The 21161-nt window shown below is 40.8% G+C and overlaps 2 protein-coding genes across 2 annotated transcripts; both read right to left on the reverse strand.

Moving 5' to 3' along the window:
* Positions 1-8534: 8534 nt before the first annotated feature.
* Positions 8535-9434, reverse strand: LOC131397917 (vomeronasal type-1 receptor 2-like). Its single transcript, XM_058531025.1, has one exon. The coding sequence runs from the start codon at positions 9372-9374 to the stop codon at positions 8535-8537; it is 840 nt and encodes a 279-aa protein (XP_058387008.1). The 5' UTR covers positions 9375-9434.
* Positions 9435-17840: 8406 nt separating this feature from the next.
* Positions 17841-18749, reverse strand: LOC131397918 (vomeronasal type-1 receptor 1-like). The gene has a single exon (XM_058531027.1). It carries the CDS (start codon positions 18747-18749, stop codon positions 17841-17843), a length of 909 nt encoding a protein of 302 aa, XP_058387010.1.
* Between the last annotated feature and the right edge of the window lie 2412 nt (positions 18750-21161).

The raw sequence follows: 21161 nt of genomic DNA on the forward strand, positions 1-21161 counted from the left end.
ACTTGAAAATATTGGCCTGGTACCTTGCTTACAGGGTTCCCAGCAACCCTTAATAGGTGAGTAAAGAAGGTCACTTCCCTGGCAGGTGCAAGGACCTTAGAATATTTTGGGGACCTTGAGAAGAGAGGAATTCACTCCAATCTGTAGGTATTGCAGGCAGAGTCTGATGGCAAGTCCTTGCTCTGGCTTTCCTGGCCTTGAGTAGCCTTTAAAGATCAATCTGAGATTCCTTATAGAAAGTTCCAGCAGATTTAAAGGAGCCTGTGTGATCGATTTCCATTCTTGCTGCACTTATGTAAATAATTGGGCCAAGTTTATTGAAACTAAACTTGTTTTGCAAACCAGTGACTCTTAATTTAACTATCCTTAGTAAAAATGAGGGTGATTTTGGAGAGAAAAATTATGTTTCAATAAAAACTATAATACACATTTGTGGATGTTGGATTTTGGTTCTGTGAATTGTCTTTGAGGTTTCTGTTTTCTCTCTGTAAACTGGACTGGATCCTGAATTCTTCTAGTTTCCTCAAATATGTGGTACAGGCCTCCAAATTAATGTTTTCAATTTTTTTCTGTCCTTTTCATTTAGAATCATTGAAAACTAAAATCATCCTTTTTCCTGAAGCACTGCAAACTAAACTTGGACAACGCTGATATCAAATCTTATTTGACATGGGAGCTAGAACTTAGGCCTGACTCTGCAATACAGGTCCTAGAAACTGCTTGGCCAGGAGAGGAATTAGCTTTTCTTAATAAAGAATTAACGCAAACCCTAAACCAAACTAGTCAAGTACATCATAAAGTACAGATCGCAGTAGACAATGGGGGAAATAAAATTGTCCAGTAGGTCAACAAATATGAACATACATGTACAGGATTCATAGGAGGCATGATCTGCTTTTTTTTGCTCTCTCAACTTCACTATCTACCTCCATTGGAACCGTTGTCCTGGTATGTGGCACTGTTTTCCTTTTCTTTATTTGTTGGAAATGTAGAAAATGTTGCTGGTGTCTCCAATGATGTTGTCAGTCCCCATCGAGACAATCAGGAGTCCGAATAGCCTTAAAGACAGTCAGAACCAAGAAAGAGTGAGACAATTTAAAAGCCTTGCTTAGATCCACACTGTCAGTTTTAAGCTTCCAGATCCTTCCCTCTTGAAGTGTCCCTCATCAGCAGGAAGTAGCCAGAAGATGTTGATGGCCTTATTCCCAAGTACATCATATGATTATGAAGTTACAACTGAGAGTAGGGAAATTTAACAGCTAGATCTTAATTAGCATGAGGAAAGCCATCTTAGGGAAAGGAGGCAATATTGTAACTATATATAACCCTGACTCACTAGTCTCTGTGAATACATTCTAGCCTGCACATAGCCTAGATGATTAAGCATCTCTCACTTTTGCAAAGTACATGAACTGCTGGTTCTATGACTCTTGCTTACATACATCTCCTAGCTGTGATAAGACGATAACTGTTCTCTGAGTTCCCCAGGAACCTAATAACCTCCAGAAAGAAAAATTCTTCATTGATATCCAGAATGAATGACAGAAGACAGAGATAACGTGGCACCTTGAATCTCGTCACACCAGATGGTCGACCTCCCTAAATCTCCTCCTTCCCTGGCCATTTCTCCTATTCTGTAGGATTTTAAGATCGTTCTTTAGGACCCTAGTCTGCCGTCTTCTGATTATGCTAGCTAATCATATAAACTTTCCTTTCTCGATCACTGGGTCATTTGCAATTGATTGGCACTGGGTTGCAGTGAGCAGAATAAACCCCCTTTTTGCTCGGTTACAAGGTAAGTTCTAAATAACCTTGTTTAAAAAAATGTTCTCAGAGTCTAAAAACTGGCTAGGAGATGTCCAGATGGAGAATATTGACAGCCATAATTAAACTATGACTGACAGAATAGTAACTATGTACATGCAATTTTCACAGACTGACTGGGTCCTTTAGGAAGGGTAAGCATAGATTTAAATTTTCATACCAGATTGAAGAAGTGAATTATTTCATTATTTTCAAAAGTCAAATTACAGCCTGGGGTATTCTGGATGATACTGTCCAATACATATTTCTGTGATGGAAGTGATCCATAACTGTGGTATCCAGTATGGTAGCCAGTGCTCCATTAGGCTATTGAACATTTGAAATGTGGCTGCTGACACATGTAGAAAGGATAATATTTTTGATATATTGACTTAAATAAAATATATTATTTAAATTTATTTCACCTTTTTCCTTTCCTATTTCTAATGTGTCTTTGAAAATTTGAAATTACTTATGTGCCCTCTATTCTATTTCTACCTTCTTTTGATGAAGAATATGGGAAGTTGTGTGCCCCCCAATGTCTTAAGTTTCTCAGCTCTGCTCCATATTAATGTTCCAGCCAGGAAGGGGGACTGGGTGCCCTCGTGAATCTACATCCTTCTTCCACCTCAGCTCAGGGCCAGTGATGATTTCAGTCTTTTATTCCAAGTTGCTTTTCAAATACCTTCAGGTTTCGAGCAAGTCACCTTTATATTTCTGTGCTCGTTGCTCTGCAATAGGAATGGCATGTAATTAGGGCACATTAACTCTTTGCATTGGTGAAAGATTTTCAGGAAACAATAGCCTGAGATGTTCTCCTCCCCCATGCCCAAGCTGAAAGTCATCCCTTACAGAGAGGGTAAGAACCTCTGAGTCTGTTCTTGATTTTCTCACAAGATACCTATCATAATCTTGTCTTTTTCCTTAGACTCATGGGAAAGCAAAAAATCTCTGTAATTCCAATTTTGTGGCTGAGTGGTTGATTTGGGAAAGGACAACTGAGCAGTACAGATGGAAAAAACCAAAGTCCAATATTTCAAAAATTATTGTCTCATATGTTCTATATTGCTTCCTTCCTTCTTTCAAAAATGTTTACTAATTAACTAGTTAACTGTGGTGAAGCAAGATCTGTGCGAACATGGATCATTAATTGAGTTTTAACCCTGGTGTTCAGGAAAGAATTCTGTGGAAAAGTTTTGTCACTTGAAGAAAGAGCAGTAAGAAGCCAGGTAAAATGAAACAGAACTATTTGGGCCATGTGGTCTGCTCATTAGTGAAGGTACTTCCTTTGTCTCCACACTGGATATGACCTCCGATGTGGCACAGCCAACACTCACATAATTTCTGACGACCTGAGGAGGGTTAGATGTGGGCGTATCAAAGAGATGCAGAAAATGCATGCTGAGAGATTCAGCTGTGTATTCTGTGACCTGGGCTCTCCTCGATTCACCAGTACTGAGAGGTGGATGTGGAACCGGCCATGAATGCCTGTTGGCAGCAACTTAGACTCAGGACTAGCATTGGATAGTGCTCACAGGAAGGGTGAACCACGGATGTGAATGGCTTTGAGGATGCCTCCATCTCCAACTAGTCCTGGCTTATCAGGTCATGGCACAGGCTGCTTGTTCTTACATGACCTCGAGGATAGAGCCAACATGAGCCTCAGAAGGGAACCCTCTGTACCAACAACCAATGACTTCAGTAAGCTCCCTCATGACTTGGCTCAATAGAAGGTGCTGGTTTGTATCTGATGCTCTGAGAAGGCTTGTCAAGAACAAAAGTATCTAGGTCAGGTTTCACCATCCCAAACACAAGTGTGCACAGAGCGAAAACAAATTTCAAGGTTGATATTGTGGATTGGGATATGTACCAAAACACACACATCATATTCCCACTCAACACAGCCACCAGTGATTCTGTTACCTAGTGTAAGAGGCACAGGGAAGAGAGAGAGAGTGAGGAGGACTTGGTGCATCTAGTGAGGCTGGGCCGGGAGTCTGGTAGGTCTGGTCTGGAATCCTAATTTTAGTGGGTTACACATGCAACTGAGCTCACATAATCACATTAATCATATACCTTTCTTTAAGCCACATCACAAACTTAACACAGAGTTCACATGTGATATTGAGTCGGGCATTATTTCCCGTAACATTGGGCCAGTCAGGGAGGGAAGCACATGCTGCAGTGCTCAGGTCCAGATTCAGCAACTGGACCTAAACCTACAGCAACAACCACATGTACTTTTACCACCCTTCGCCTGGGGAGCTGAGCACTGGGATAAATCTTTCATCCTAGTGGCTGCCCACATTCAGTGGATTAGAATCACCTGGGGATGATGGTGAATTAGAATCATTGGGTCTTGGATCAGTGATGATACCAGATCAGTGAAGATCCTGAACCAGAAAGGAAAATGAGTCATTGTAGGGTCAGCTGGAAAATTCGAATGGGATCTATGGATTGAGCAGCAGTGTTGTATCCACGTTGCTTCACTGAGTTGAATGGCAGTGTGATTGTTATGTAGGAGGTGTCTTTGTTGTAGGAAAATCACATTAGAGAATTTGTGGATAGTGTGAAACATGTCAGGCAGCTTGCTCTCAGGTGGTTCAGAAAAACACTGTTGAGAAAGGGATTACAGACAGAGAAAACAGGTGATGCAGTAAATGAGATCAAATGTGAATAGTAAGTCTGTGTAAGGATCATGGGACTTGTTATACTCTTCTTGCCATATTGCTATGTATTTAAAAGTATTTTAAACTAATTATTTAAAAATCAATAATGAGGGGCTGGCCTGGTGGTGTAGTGGCAAAGTTCGTGCGCTCTGCTTTGGCGGCCCGGGGTCCATGGGTTCGGATCCTGGGTGCAGATCTACTCCCTGCTCATCAAGCCATGCCGTGGCAGTGTCCCACATACAAAATAGAGGAAAATTGGCACAGATAGTAGCTCAGGGACAAATTTCCTCACCAAAAAAAAAAAAAAAAATTCAATAATGATACATTGCCACAACATTTCTTTGATTTGTAAAAAGAGGTTATATATTGCTGAATGTATTTTCACTATTGACTTTCCCTAAATAAATTTGAATCATCTGCTTACAATATTTATCAAACTTTATTTGGGGTGGTGTTATCTCTCTTTTTTTTTGTGAGGCAGATCAGCCCTGAGCTAACATCCATGCCAATCCTCCTCTTTTTGCTGAGGCAGACTGTCCCTGGGCTAACATCCGTGCCGATCTTCCTCCACTTTATAAGGGATGCCGCCACAGCATGGCCTGACAAGCGGCGTGTCGGTGCACGCCTGGATCCGAATCCGGGTCCCCAGCAGCAGAGCACGAGCACTTAACCGCTATGCCACGGGCCGGCCCTGAGGTAGCATTATCTTTATAACAGTTTATTACCATTTCATAAAACAAAGAACTTTGTCCAACATGGTGGAAAAATGCAAGTAGAATTAATATATTTTAAGATAAATACAAGTGAGATAAGTTATCCATAGTAGGTCCGCATGGCAGTGAAGTGAAAGGAAGTATTCTTCTCTGAGTTCCTGATGCTGCAGGGAACCGATTTAAAAAAAGATAATGAGCACCATAGATGGCAAATGTGGACACTTGTGTAAGCTCTACGTTATCTTCAATTCTTAATTTCTGTGAGAGAAAACTGACTCATGAAAGCAAGGAAATAGAATCAATAGTGGATTATAACATACACAGAATTAAAATATACAAAAATAGCAGCTTAAAGCATGTAAGGATACATAAAATTATAATATTTTAAGGTCCTTGCATATTCTGTGAAGTGGTAAACTAGTTTTAATTAGAATGTGATCTGTTAGGGATGCATAGTGTGATAGCTACAACAATCACTAGTAAAAATAGTTATAATAATATTTATGAATATTTATGCACTGAACATTGGAGCACCTAAACATATAAAGCAAATAGTCACAGACCTAAAGGGAGAAATAGACAACAGCACAATGAAAGCAGGAGACTGCACTACCCCAATTCAGCGATGGGTAGATCATCCAGACAGAAAGTCAATATGGAGGCACTGGACTTGAACTACACTTTAGACCAAATGGACCTAACAGACATATCCTGATCATTCCACCCAACAGCAGCACAAACACCTTCTTCTCAAGCACACATGGAACATTCACTGGGAGAGATCATATGTTAGGTCCCAACCCAAGACTTAACAGAGTTAGGAAGATTGAAATCAGATCAAGTCTCTTTTCCAACCTCAGTGATACAAAACTGCAAATCAGTTCCAGCAGGAAAGCTGGAAAATTCACAGAAATATTGATATTAAACAACACGTTCCTGAGCAATCAATGGGTGAAGGAAGAAATAAAAAAATATCTTCAGAAATGAAAACGGAGACACAGCACATGGGTTATGGAATTCAGCAAAAGCTGTTCTAAGAGGGAAGTTTATAGCAATAAATGCTTACATTAAAAATAAAAAGGGGGCCGGCCCGGTGGCTTAGAGGTTAAGTGTGAGCGCTCAGCTGTGGCGGCTGGGGGTTGGGATCCTGGGCGCGCACCGATGCACCGCTTATCAAGCCATGCTGTGGTGGCGTTCCATACAAAGTGGAGGAAGATGGGCACGGATGTTAGCCCAGGGCCAGTCTTCCTCAGGAAAAAAAGGAGGATTGGCAACAGATGTTAGCTCAGGGCTGATTTTCCTCACACACAAAAACAAAAACAAAACAAAACAGAAAACCTTAAACAACCTAACTTTATACCTGAAGGAACCAAAACAAGAACAACCTAAGCCCAAAGTTAGCAGAAGGAAGAAAATAACAAATATCGGATGAGATGTAAAGGAAATAGAGACTAGAAAGACAATAGAAAATATCATAGAAACCTTACCTGTTACTGAATGCTTGAAAGAAATTAATATCTTGAATAATTCAACTGATCATGTGCTTGGGTAAATGTTAGGAGCACAAGATCTCATGTAGCCTGGAGATGCATTTGTAAGCTCTGATGAAAAGGGTAAACAAATGGATAATTTTTTAATTTGGAAGGACAACATGTGGTGATCCCTTTGACGAGAAACCTACATTGGTTTTCTAAATCAAGATCAGTATGTTTGTTCTGTAGGAGAGTGTCTCTGTTTTAGGGAAAATCACACTACTGAGTTAAAGATGGTGTGCACCATGTACACACATTGCTCTGGAGTGGTTGAGGAAAAATACTAGGGATAATGGGATAAAATACAGATAGAAAAAGTAGGTGATAAATCAAATGTAGTAAAGTGTGAACAGTTGGTGTATCTGCGTAAGGGTGAAAATCGTGTATATTTGAAATAATTTCAAATCAACAACTTTAAAAATAAAAATAATTCGTAGGCATTGATTTCTTAATTTTAAAATAAGGCTGTTATTGCTCAGTATAGTTTTATTGATCACATTTTATTACTTTTTTCAAATAAACATATTTTTGCACAACTTAGGAAAAACAGCAAGCGAAATAAAAATATTTTTAGATTAATAAACACAAACAATTCATCTAGAGCAAGCCTGCACCCTAACATTGCTAAGAAATTTCTTCATACTGAAGAAATATTATAAGAGAGGAAAACACACTTACAGAAAGGAATTATAATCAGCAGAATTGGCAATCATGTAGATACATGTGTAACCTACACTTTCTTTTCATTTCTGTTTTCTATAAGAGACAACTGGTTCATGGCAGCAAAATTATCACCATTTATTGTGGGTAATAAAATATAGAATTTAAATATATAAAATCAATTTCATGAAGCATGTGAGAAGGTATAAGGAATTACACTAGTGTAAGATTCTTACATATTCTATGAAATGGTCAACAGTAGTTCAAACTAGAATATAATACTTTGGAAATCCATTTTATAATGGCTACAAAAACTACTAAAGAGAAATTATATCTAAACACTGCTAATTTTAAGTATGGAATAATAAAAATGCCAGACTTTCCCAAAAGAAGGCAAAAGGAAAAACAAAGAGAGACACAAGCAGATAGGACAATGAGAAAACAGCCCCCAGTTTCTGTGTTTCAATGATGAAAACTAAACATCCAAGTGATAAACACCAAGATGGCAACTTTACACCCTCCTTAATATGACGTCATCCATCCAACCAATAAACTTCACTGAGAGCCAACCCTGTAAAGAAAATCCAAGTTTAAAGGCAAACATTAATTTTCTGTGTAACACTACAGCATATTGGAGAAATATGAGTGAATTATAGTGACAAACTAATGTAGAAGAACACCTTCTCCATTTTCCAGGTTTCTTACCTTCATCCGTGAAATAAGATCTCTACTCACTCTGCAGTAATATTTATCTGGACTGATATTGGATTATGTGCCAATGTATGTCAGGTATCAGCCACATGCACTTTGAGATATAATCTGCAGAAACACTTCCAATATTCCTGAAGAAAGGATATTTCCTCCAGATGGCTGTACCAATAGAGGGGGAAACTAGTTTCCTCAATATTTTATGGATATTTCTCGAGCTCATGATTTCATCTATAGACTGTCAGATCTCCCACTGTAGCACCAGCATAAAATTGACATTCTAAGATCATTGTGGATTTTATGTAAAAAACTGGTGCGCAGGAAATGGTAGGTAAATGGAGTAATTTAAGTTACTATTTTATTTTTTAATTAATTTAATTATTTTAATTTAGGTTATTATTGAAGCTGTCTTCTACATATTTAGCACTTCAACCATGATTTCTAACAAATTAAGAGCAGAGCCTAGGAGTTCTAGGATCCCTAAGGATCAGCCGGAAGGGGCTAACAGTGGGAAAACATGAAACCAAAACATTAGAGATCTGGGTCAACCACAGACGGGAATCTATAAAAGCAGTCATATAAAAAGTAAAAACGGGATTCAGAATGCAAAAGTTGGCAAAAGTGACCACCAGCATCAGGACGGTGTGGGCGGCTCTAGTCTCCTGGGGACGTTCGTGGTGGCCATTGGGAGTGTGAACATGCTGCACTCTCTGGTGGTGTCTGTGCAGGAGAAGCGCCATGGAGCCACTGGCCCAGCCCACGAGGCCAAGGAACATGGCATCAGAGACGGACCACAGGAAGACAAAACCTGCAGTGAGACTTGAGCATGAACAAAACCACGTCTCTTGGGAGTCAGTTTCATTCCCTGTTTCCTGTGGACCAGTGATTTTCACAGAAATATACATATACATTAAGAAACTGAACATCCAGCAGATACAACAGGAAGGACCAACGACCTTGGGAGCGCTTCCTCTGAGCATCGCCCACTTCACGCTCTCAGGGATCAGAGTGAAGAACTGATAGGTGCTCAGGACACGGGTGGAGCACAGGGTGGTGCTGCGAGCCACTAGGCGCGTGTAATAGACAAGCTTACACCCAAGACTGGACAAGGGATTCTTCAAAACAAAAGCTGCCATCGTGTGGGGAATCCCAGTGGAGAGAAGAACCAGGAAATCGGCCATGGCCATGTGGGTGAGAATCACGTGTGTGGCTCTCTTCCTGCGGCCCAGCCAGATTGGAGAGACATTATAGAAGAAGAGAATGACATTGGACAAGGTCCCAACCCCCATTTGGAAAAGGAAGATGGTTTTCAGTACTACCTTCCCTGTGGTTCTCAGAGTATTTTTCTGAAAAGACTTGGAATTGGCTTCAGAGTGAAGAGTAGGCTGTGATGGTGTGGGCAGCAGGACTCTTAGTTATGTGACCTTATTAAAAGATTCTTGGCCTTTTCTTCTCCTGAAAAGGGAGACACTGTCATGCTCCACAGAAAAGGCTCAACCTGGAGAACATACACCTGACAATAGTTTACTTTCACCATGATTATTTTGTATTTATTTGTATTTACTGTTATATTTTGACTCTTCATCAGAATAGAAAGTATCATGAACTTAGGAACCATGTCTTTCCTGTTCAAAGTATGGTTGATCCATAATAAGTGTTAAATAGGAAATTAATTAGTAAATGAATAAGTTGAAGGAGACAGGTGCACTGTACCCCTGTTAGAATTCACGATCATCCTGTCTGTCATCAAAATGCATTAACCTAAGATAATGAAAAGGAAAAATGCAAACTAGTGTTCAGATTATAAGGTTATCTAACACATTAGAATCGCAAGGGAATCTATTGTCAACTTTTGAGGACTGAACATTATTTATCAGAGTGACTGGATACAAAATACCTTCCAAAAACTCGGTAGTCTTCTGAATATTCAAAATGACCCTAAAATGTCCTCGGACAGTCTATTCAGTATAGAAAAGCTCCCCAGTGGCAAAAGAATTTTAATTATTAATAATTCCACAGATCTGAACTTGCCAAGGACTCAGGCACTGGAGAGCTTTTTCTGAGTGTCCTCCAGCCCTCCTCAGTGCACACCAAAAAACAAACTCTATCATCATTAGACCAAGTGCACAGCAGACTGTTTTACATTTTCATTAGCTCTTGGGTTCCTACATCTTGTCTGACTCTTTACTTTGTTCTGGATTCTACAAACGAGAGTCAGCCTGGTTATCTGAGCTCAACATCACCCATAGCACCTATGGTGTCACATTAAAGCAAAATCTGATCTGAGCCGTTATGGGTGAATAACAAGGTTCTGTCAGATACAACACAAAGTTTGACATATTCTGGTTAAAAGAGTCACATCTTCCAGGGGCAATCATCCTTATTATTCCTGTAGGATTCTGAAGCCACTGTCAGGTCCAGGAAAGGAGCTAAGAATTTGAAACAAAAGCCCAGAGTTACTAAAATTGCTTCGTTTTCAGGAAAATCACTTCCAGCTTATGAAACTACTATGCGCACTACGCAGGAAGCAGCAAAATGACTAGCTTATAAACATCAGCTTGGGATTCGCCAGATCTGGTTCTTTTTTTAACTCCCCACTCGCTGGTGCTGGGATATTAGAACACCCCCTTGAGTTCTCAAAACCTAGTTCTCTCATTTTAAATACAGTATAATGACAGGACCATGGTAGAAGGCATGGGGTAGGTGTTAAAATTCCAGCCTCTGGACCAGTCAGCTCTTATTATGTGTCAAGACCACCCACTTATTAGGCTAGTCCATCTTGCGGAATTGTTTACCATTCTGTGCCTCTGTCTTCTCCTCTAAAAAAGTAAAGTAGGCATTAATACAGAACAGAAGTCAAAAGGCTGGCGTGAACACAGGATGTGCTTCTCATGGTAATTGGTGGTGGCAATGGACGGAACAAAGTCAGTTCTCATATCGTGTTAGTAGGAGTTGTAGTCATAGAAACTATGGTTGTGGTAGATGGTATTTGTTTCCTTGTTTGGATTATCTGTCACTACCCGGGATATGAGGGAAGGAAATTAAAATGTAAAATAGGAAGAATAGGTCAGGTCTGTTTCACCGTCAAACCATTTCTGAGACTTGAAAATTAAATAGAGTTCATTCATTTTTCCCTCTCCCCTTGCTGCCAAATAGACACACAAAGCAACACTCACACACAGGCAATACAGAACACACAAACAAAAGTCTTTGGAGGAATACTGAGACAATTGCTTCCTACTGCTGTAGCATTTCGGAAAGTAAAAAATGGTCATGATGTCCTAACGTCACTATACCACAGACTGCTTTTCTCTGTGAATATCTGTGTGTACATGTATGTGTGTGTCAATGGGGCTATTTTATGTGTCAGGATTTTGAAATTATAACCTAGACATGCACATCAATTTTCCACGTGTATTCACACCCAAACCTGAAAATCTGTTAGGTCTGAGAAAATAAGCAGACCCTTTTTACATGGTTGAGGAGCTCAGTGGCTCTGGTCATCCAAGGCTCGGCTCAGATTCCAAAGAGATTTCCATCCTTTTTTCTCTCATCATCAGGGACTCTAGGACGCGGAGATCTGCGGTGAATCTCACCATGTGGTCCACCCTGCGACATCCCCAGCACATGCCCACCAGCCCCCAGCCCAGCCAGAGCACGGGTGGGGCTGCTGAGATGGAGGCAGGGTCTGCACCTATCCCCACAGTGTTACTGCACAACCCAGTTCTGAGTCCCTCTCCTTTGGAGACTCCTGCTCTCCTGGTCTCTGCCCTGAGATTGAACAAAAGGAAGCAGTCACCTGGCTGCACTTTGCTCCAGAGCTCTGTGCAGGGAAGTGTCAATCTGGATGGGCCATAGTTATAGAGACAGGGTTCCTGGACCTGGTCTCCCCACAGAGGTGCCATTATCATGTCATCTGCAGTATGGGTGACACTGTCTGCATGGAGAGTCTGGGGTGTCTCCAAAGAGGAGCCAATTTTATCTGAATTGCAAATCACTACCAGCCATTTCCTGTGATTAATGGTAATTTTTGGTAATTATCGAGAAGATCGTAATGAGCAGCTGAACAGCAGGCAGAGAAAGTTTTCTATGTTCCCCATGGAAGAACTTAAGTTCAGAGTCAAGGTTGTGGTCTGTGGTGGAACAGGAACTAAAGATTGGGTCAGCCTTCCCTTTAAACTATTTAACATACAACTATACAATATTTCCAAATGAGCATTTTCCTCAAGGCTCTCATGTTTCCAAAATCAGGCTGACACCCTGACTCGTTCATACTGAGCTTCCGCATTTGATCTGGAATCTGGTCTCTCCCTTGACTTAAACACCACAATTCTTGCTACTTGTGGCCCAGGTCTTCTAAGCCTGGAGAATATCCCATTTGAAGCTAGTCTAACCCACGTCAGAATCTGTGGGTTTTCCTAAAGTCCCCATGACCCCACAGGAGACCATGACACGCTTCCTTAATCACGCAGGGAGCACTGCTCCCTTGTCCCTCACTGGACACCCAGGCTGTCCTTTATTCTGAGGGTTCCCTGGAAAGAAGTTTTCCTGGATGTACAGACAGGGTTCAGGCGAAAGTAACACACAGGATAGATAGAGGGATAGCGTCAGAATCCCTTGAAATTGAGAAAAAGGCCAAAAACCAAATAGAAAATTGGCCAAAAAAAGAGAAAATTCACAAAATAGATGAAAAGATGAACCTGAATCCTATGAATGTTAATTATGGCAAGTCATTCAATTGGTTATTTTTCAAGATTGGTTTAGATATTCTCTATTTTTTTGCATTTTCATGTTATTTTTAGCATAAGCTTGTCAGTTTCAACAATGGCCACAGTAATGACAACATGGGCAGGATGGGATCATGATTGGATGTGTCAACTCTTTAGATCCATGAGGAGCTTTAGCGGGATCAGGTCATATATGGAAATTCTCTGTACCCTCCTCTCAATTTTCCTGTGGTGAGCGCTGGAAAGAAGCATTCTCGGACATAAAGACAAGGATGAGGAAAAAGCATTGACTAGCAAATGTAGAGAGATAGCATTTAATTTTATAATTGATCATTGGAATTATCTATTCATAACTGGAAATTTCAAGTGATAATTGGATCCTGAGAAAAGCTCCTTCAGCTGGCAAATTTGCCTGATATCTTTCTTCTGAGAGACTACGGAACAGAAGGAACACAATAAACCCTCCCCATTGGGCTCCTTCTGCAGTGAATTGATGCACTGGAGGCAGCAGATATACCCACATGGCAGGTACATGGGTTTTTCTAGATAAGTCGTGCAGACAAGACATCTACTGCTTCTGCTGTAAAGTGTTCAGCCATAGCCTCTGGGAATAACTGTGCATGATGATGGTTTTAATGTGTTGAGTGATTATTCATCATGGGGATCTGTCATCTTTAAACATATAGAAATACTGTGGACTTACTATGTTTCATCACTAGGACTAGGTAATGAAGACACAAACAGAAATATTCATGGCCATGGTTCTGATATTTGAAATGCTGGTCAAAATGAAAGTCAGGATTCATCCTTTCAGCTGAGGTGGTGAAAGGGTCCAGGTCTTGACTGTCCAGTGTGGGAGCCCCTGTCACATGAGGCTGCTGAGCCCCTGACATGGGGTCCTCTGAAATGAGAGGTGCTGTGGGTATAAAATGCATACTGAATTTCCAACATGGAATAAGATGGAGAGAATGTAAACTAACTTATCAGAACTTTTCAGAATTGATTACAGCTTGAAATGACAATTTTTAGGGTATTTGAATAATTTAAACAGTTTCTTTTCACTTTCTTTAATGTGGCTACTAGAAAATTTATGAAATTATAATTACATCTGTGGGTCATGTCTATTGAACACTGCTGGTCTAGACTCAGAAACCCTTCAACCTCCACAGCTAGACTCACCTGCCTGTGACAAAATGCCTAAGAGAACCTGAGAGGTTGACTAAGTCACTGAGGGAAAGGAAATGCACCGTTTTAAGGAATCTGTCAAGCTATGATGACTAAAGAGAAGGAAGACACTGTCACTTCTCCAGCCTGTGTATAAAATCTAAGTCTGCACACTGCTCCTGGGGCAGAGCATCCAGTCCAGTGTCCCTGAGTGCACACACTGTGCTGGCATTGAGCTGGCCTCAGACGGCACTTGCTGAATTAACAAATCACTCCATTCCTAGGATGTTACTCTGTCATATCTGCTTTTTGCAGAACTCTGAGAAGTGAACAAGAAATCCCATCAGACTGGACTCCCTTCAAGTCCACTGGTTATCCTGTGGCCTCCACCTGCTTCCATTGCAGCTCAGTTCAGGATGAGAATCCCCCACGAGGGGCTTTTATTGGAGATGGTCCCTCCTATCTCATTCACATCCCACCTCTCCTCTTCAATCTAAACAGATTCTGATGTATTTCTAGCACATGAGATTTGTACTGAGGACCTCGACAGTTTACCACTGAGAAAGGAGAAGAGTTTATCCTGAGAATTGTTTTATTTTTATGAATATGGATGAAATATATTTTATTACCATTCTGAATTAGATCTGGAACATTATGATTGTTGATGACTGTTGATTTAGAATGAGAGCAAGTGTTTTTAAAAACAAATATTTGGCATCTATTTTAATCCTCAGGAAATGAATACAGCTGAGTTAAAATACCTTTTGCTCACAAATGTAAAAGCTCTTCATATTCAAATAAAGAAATTAATTAAACCTACTCAGAAATGTTTCCTAATATCATACTCTCTGGATCATAGTCATGTCTTCAAAATGGCATTTTCTCCATGGTTGCGAGTCCTCTTTAGAAATTGGTAAATAAGCCCTGAAATCGTTCCCTGTCATCCACACTCTCACACGCTCTCACTCTGTCTCACAGGCACCTTCCCAGTCACATACGTTTCTAGAATGTTCTCCCACATGCAGCTGCACATAATCCCACCTTCTCATGTGAATGTCCACACTTGTAGTGACTGCCCCTAGCTGCACATGCTCACAGGTTTTCAGTCTTATCCTGTCTCTCCATTTTTCTCACAAAGAAACTCCACCTCAGACACACACACCCTCTCTCAGTCAGCCCCTCCTTTGCCTCACGTTTCCCTTAAAACAGAAATGCTTTCTCTCTTTCAGACTCATCTGCTCTCTTTGCAGATGCCTGTCATCTCCTGGTTGGTCCCCCTGTGCTGTCCTTCCTGCCACATGGGACCCAGCACCCCCTTCCTGCCAGTTTGTGTAACTTGCCCTTTAATATAAGAGGGGAAACCCACCCACACACCACATGACGCCCCAGCTCAGGGGTTGCAAACAAATGACCCAGGTTTCTGCTTGTTTTGTTAAATACAGTTTTATTAGAACTCAGCCATTCTCATTTTATACTGTCTGTGGCAGCTTCCACCTCCAAAGCCAGCATTAAGTAGCTGTGACAGAGACCATCAGGCCCGTGAGCTTAAAATATTTACAGTCTGACTCTTTGAGAAAAAGTTTGCTCCTTGCGACTCCTCTGTGCTCTGTGGGTGCCCACCACCCACCCCTTCTGCAAGCCCATAGTGCCCCCAACCCCTGGGAGAACTCCACACTCCTTATGGGTTTGCAACAGGATTGTCACTATTGAGCTTGTCTTCATGTTTTTATTCTACTTCTAAGAATAATTCTTTAACTTTTTGTTTCATTCACATGATTTTAATTCAGTTTGTATATTTATAATTTCAAAGAGCACTGTTTAATGTTTGCCCCTTAAAATACAACTTGAATGGACATTTTCAAGCACACGAAGTCATAGGCGATAGTATCATCACCCCACCCACACACCCCAGGAACACCCTGCCTGCTTTCAACCATCGTTTACCTTGAGCAGATCTAGTTTGTTCTAAACCCCCTTACAATCCCTTCCCCAGGAGAAGTAGGGATTTTTTTTTAAAGTTATTCCAGTCTTTATTACGGTTTCCCAAATTCTTGTATTATAACCCACAGGATCACTCTTAAAATCTACTTCCTACAGTTTTCTAGTGTTCCGTATGTCTTACACCCTATAGCTCCCCAAATACCCTCTTTCTCTCCACACCACGCCCTGAACTTCCCCGCCACCTCCCCATGACAAAGGCCTTCTCGTGACCCTGGAATTGGTCCAGCACGTCTCCCTCAGCCCTTTTTCCTTCCCTCAGCCACCATCATTTTTTTTTTTAAATTTTTTGTTTATTGCAGTAACATTGGTTTATAACATAGTATAAATTTCAGGTGTACATCATTATAAGAAGTAGGGATTTTAAAGTGATCGTTGAACTTTGGCTAGGAACAGTGGGATGTTACTGTTAAGAGATTGACTATAATGCTTTTAAGGGGTAAACCCTGCAACAATTAACCCAATGTGTTCAAAGGGGAATGAACACTAGGGGCAGAGCTCATGGTATGACTCCTGCAGAATCGCTTCTGTGTTGCCTTGAGGAACGTTCCAATTGACCTCTTCAAATTCCCCCCTCTCATTGCACACCTAAATGTAATTAAGAATCCTTAACTCCAAGCATCCTAAAGATTAGTGATCATTTGAGAGTGTGATCAAAACAGACATGTTAAAAATGGCCCTGTGGTGGATGTGGCTGGATCTCCACTCAGATCCCCTCTACCTGGGCATGCCCTCAGCCCCACCTGCAGGGACATACTCTCCAGTCTCTAAAGAACTGCCCTGGGCTGACAGCAATGTTCTGACAAACTCCAGAATGGGAGAAAATCTTCTTGAATCTTATACTGATAAGGGATCAATACCCGGAATATATCAAGTACTCCTCAAACTAACAACAAAAGACAACCCAATACAAAAATGGGCAAAGGACTTGAATAGACATTTTTCCAAAGATATACAAACTGCCAATAAGTCTGTGAAAAGATGTTCAACATCAGTAGTCATTGGGAAAATGCAAATCCACACCACAATGGCATCCCACTTCAAACCTGCTAAGATGGATATACAGTACTCCAAAAATGGAAAAGAACAAGTGTTGGTGATGATGTGGAGAAACTGGAACCCTAGTGCATAGCTAACGGGAATGTAAAATGACGGGGAAACTGTGGAAAAGTGTTTGATGATTTCTCAAAAGGCTAAACATGGAACTAACGTATGGCACAACAATTCATTCCTATGTAAATATGCAAAAGAATTGAAAGCAGGGACTTGACAGATATTTGTACATAAATGTTCCTAGCAGCGTTATTCGCAATAGCCAAAAGGTAGAAACAACCCAAATATCCATCAATTGATGAACGAATAAACAAAATGTCGTATATACAGGGAATGGAATAGATATCTGCCATAATAATTAGTGAAATATTGATATATGCTACAACATGGAATGACCTTAGAAATACAATGCTTAGTGAGATAAGGCAGATATAGAAGGATAAATACTATATGACTCCACTTATATAAAGTACAAAGAACAGGTGAATTCACAGAGACAGAAAGTAGAACAGAGGATGTCTTGGGCTGGGAGGAGAGAGGAAGAGAGGTTATTCTTTTACTGGGCACCAAGTCTTTGTTTGGGATGATGAAAAAGTCTTGGGTACAAATAGAGGTGATGGTTGCACAACATTGAATGTGTTTATTGCCACTGAATTGTACACTTACAAATGGTTAAAATCAGAAATGTGATGTTATGTATATGTTATAACAATAAAAAAGTTTTTGAAAATGGGTAACTGGTAAATGATTACTAAATATAGTAATCATGGATCGTAAGGAGGGTGACTTCTATATATTCACCCTTTCAACAATTCAAGACCAAAACCTAGGAGCTCTAGAATCCCTAAGGATCAGCAATAAGGGGCTAAAAGTGGGGAAACATGAAGCAAAAATATGAGAGATCTGCATCACCCATAGACGAGTATCTAAAAAGGCAGTCATGTAAAAAGTAAAAATGGAATTCAGCATGTAAAGGATGACAAAAGTGACCATCAGCATCAGGATGGTGTGGGAAGCTCTGGTCTCTGGAGGGCATTTGTGGTAGCGATTGGGGGTGTGGATATGCTGCACTCTCTGGCGGTGTCTGTGCAGGAGAAGCACCATGGAACCGCTGGACAAGCCCATGAGGCCAATGAACATGGCATCGGAGATGGACCACAGGGTGGCAAGGTGTGTAGCGGACCTTGATGATGAACAGAACCAATTCCTTTGTAAGTCAGTATCATTTCCCATGTCTTGTGGACCAGTGATTTTCACGGGAATATACATATGCAATAAGAAACTGAACATCCAGCAGGTACAACAGGAAGGACCAATGACCTTGGAGGCTCTTCCTCTGAGGATCATCCACGCCACACTCCCAGGGATGAGAATGAAGACCTGATAGGTGCTCAGGACACAGGTGGAGCACAGGGTGGTGCTGCGAGCAACTCTGTTTATATAATATGCAAATTTACACCCAAGACTGGACAGGGGGTTCCTCAAAACAAAAGCCGCCTGGGCGTGTGGAATCCCAGTGGAGAGAAGAGCCAGGAGATTGGCCATGGCCATGTGGGTGCGAACTGTGTGTGCGGGCTTCTTCCTGAGGCCCAGCAAGATTGGAGACACATTATGGAAGAAGAGAATGACATTGGCCACAGTCCCAAACCCAATCTGTAAAAGAAAGGTGGTTTTCACAGCCACTTCACCTGTGGTTCTTAGGACATCTTGCTGAAAAGACATGGATATGACTTCAGAGTGGTGTGGAGCAAAAGGTGGTTATGCTGGTGATGACATCAGCAGTCTTCTTATGTAACCAACGTTGGAAAAGGATTCTTGCTCTCTCGTCTCCTGAAGGGAGATGCTGCCATACTTCACAGGAGGGGCTCAACTTGGAGAACATACACTGACACCCCTATACTTTTCACCATTATTATTTTGTATTTATTTCTATTTACTTTTATATTCTGATTCTCAACCTGAATATAAGGTTCATGAATTTAGGAACTATGTCTCTTTTTTTCAACAATACAGTTGACACAAAATGGGTGGTAAATAATATGTATTGAGTATATGAGTAAGTGGTAGGAGACAAAGACAAGAAAGTGCTGCACACTCCTTAGAATTCATGGTCCTCCTACGTATTATAAGAATGTATTAACTTGAGGAAACGAAATGCAAAATGCAAAAATATTGTTGAGATTATAAGATTTTCTAATTAATTTGAATAGAGTTGCAAGAGAATCAGTTGTCCACATCTGAGGACTCATAATTCATCATAGATATAGAGTTATAAAATCATTTGTGGACTTCCAGTTTGTAGTTTTTCAGGTAAGGAGCTTGGAGGTCACAACTCCATTCTAACAAGTAAAGACTGAACAGACTGAAAATTCTTGGATCCACAAGGAGGGTGAAGATACAACTGCCTGTGAGCCTGGAGAGAGGGACAGGTGAACACAGGGAATCCAGGCTTACTGGACCAGAGACTCATGAGCAGAAACCACAAGGTTTGAGGTGGGAAAACCTGCCCTATAATCGACAGATTGCTGGGGGTCAGTGTGGACAAGTCTGAGAGTTAGAAACTCTGGGCAGAACAAGTTGCAGGGGATCCCACCACGTTTGTGATTTTGCCTCCAGGAGGTCGACCAGGTGCTGTCAGCAAATATCAGAGAAAAATCCCCTTGTGATTGTGGCAGGGGGAGGGGGTAAGAAACCATTTTGAAGCACACCAGAGCCCTGTGTTCTTCCGAACAAGATCTGCCCTCAGGAGAAAGCGGTTAACTGGAGCCTACCCTGCTGGGGTATTGTCAGAGCCCAACTGACCTGGGGAAGGGAAACAGCAACTCCAGCCCACTCTAGTCATCCTGTCCCACCCAAAGGGGGGCAATAAAACCTGAGAAACACTTGCAAAGTTCAAAGTCCAGAGGCACAGCCTCAGTAAAAGACCGAGCCCTAATCCTGGGACTAGACAATGCCCCCCTATCCACATACCTCACCAGCACGTTACTAAAGGCCTATTTACAGCAGTTCCTTTTACCCAGTACATCATATTCAGCTATCAAGAGAAAATTACAAAACATACTAAGACACAAAAAACACAATTTGAAGAGACAGAACAAGCATCAGATCCAGACATGGCAGGGTTGTTGAACTTACGAGACAGGGAACTAAAAACGGCTAGGATTAATATACTCAGGCCTCTAATGAATGAAGTAGACAGCATGCAAGAACAGATGGGCAATGTGAGCAGAGAGACAGAAATCCTAAGAAAGAACCAAAAGGACATGCCAGAGATCAAAAACATTGTAACAGAAATGAAGAATGCCTTCGATGGGCTTGTTAGTAGATTAGACACAGCTGGGGAAAGAATCTGTGAACTGGAGGATATCTCAATAGAATCCCCCCAAACTCAATAGGAAACAGAAAAAAAAGACTGAAAAAAGAGAACAGAGTATCCAAGGACTGTGGGACAATTACAAAATGTATAACATATGCATAATGGGAATACCAGGAAGAGAAGAAAGAGAGAAAAGAACAGAAGAAACATATGAAACAACGATGGAGGAGAATTTCCCCAAATTAATGTCAGACACCAAACCATAGATCTTGGAAGCTCAGAGGACACCAAGCAGGATAAACAGAGAAAACAAAAAACATTCAAGAAACTACAACTAGGCATTTCATTTTAAAACTACAGATAATCAAATACAAAGAAAAATCCTGAAAGAAGCCAGAGGAAAACAACCCATTTTACTCATTGAGGAAGAAAGTTAAGAATCACTTTCAACTTCTCTTTGGAAACCATATAAGCAAGATGAGAGTGGAGTGAAATAAAGTGTTGATAGAAAAACCCACCAACCTAGAATTCTGAACCCTGTGAAATTATCCTTCAAAAGTGAAGGAGAAATGAAGACTTTCTCAGACAAAGGAAAATGGAGGGAATTTGTTGCCAGTAGACCTTTAAATGTTAAAAGAAATTCTTTAGAGAGAAGGAAAATGATATAGATCAGAAACTCAGATCTAAATAAAGAAAGAAAGAGCTTTGGAGAAGAAATAAGTGAAGGTATAATGAAACATTTATTTTTCTTAATCTTAGAGAAAACTTTGTTCAAGATAATAATAGCAACAATGTATTTGTACATAGATATGTTTATG

Source organism: Diceros bicornis, chromosome 34 (genome assembly GCF_020826845.1).
Source record: "Diceros bicornis minor isolate mBicDic1 chromosome 34, mDicBic1.mat.cur, whole genome shotgun sequence".
In the NCBI taxonomy this organism is placed as follows: Eukaryota; Metazoa; Chordata; class Mammalia; order Perissodactyla; family Rhinocerotidae; genus Diceros; species Diceros bicornis.

Excerpts from the sequence above, each read along its gene's own strand:
- LOC131397917 (XM_058531025.1), bottom strand. The coding sequence starts at position 9,374 with ATGGGGGTTGGGACCTTGTCCAATGTCATTCTCTTCTTCTATAATGTC.
- LOC131397918 (XM_058531027.1), bottom strand. The coding sequence starts at position 18,749 with ATGTCTTTTCAGCAAGATGTCCTAAGAACCACAGGTGAAGTGGCTGTG.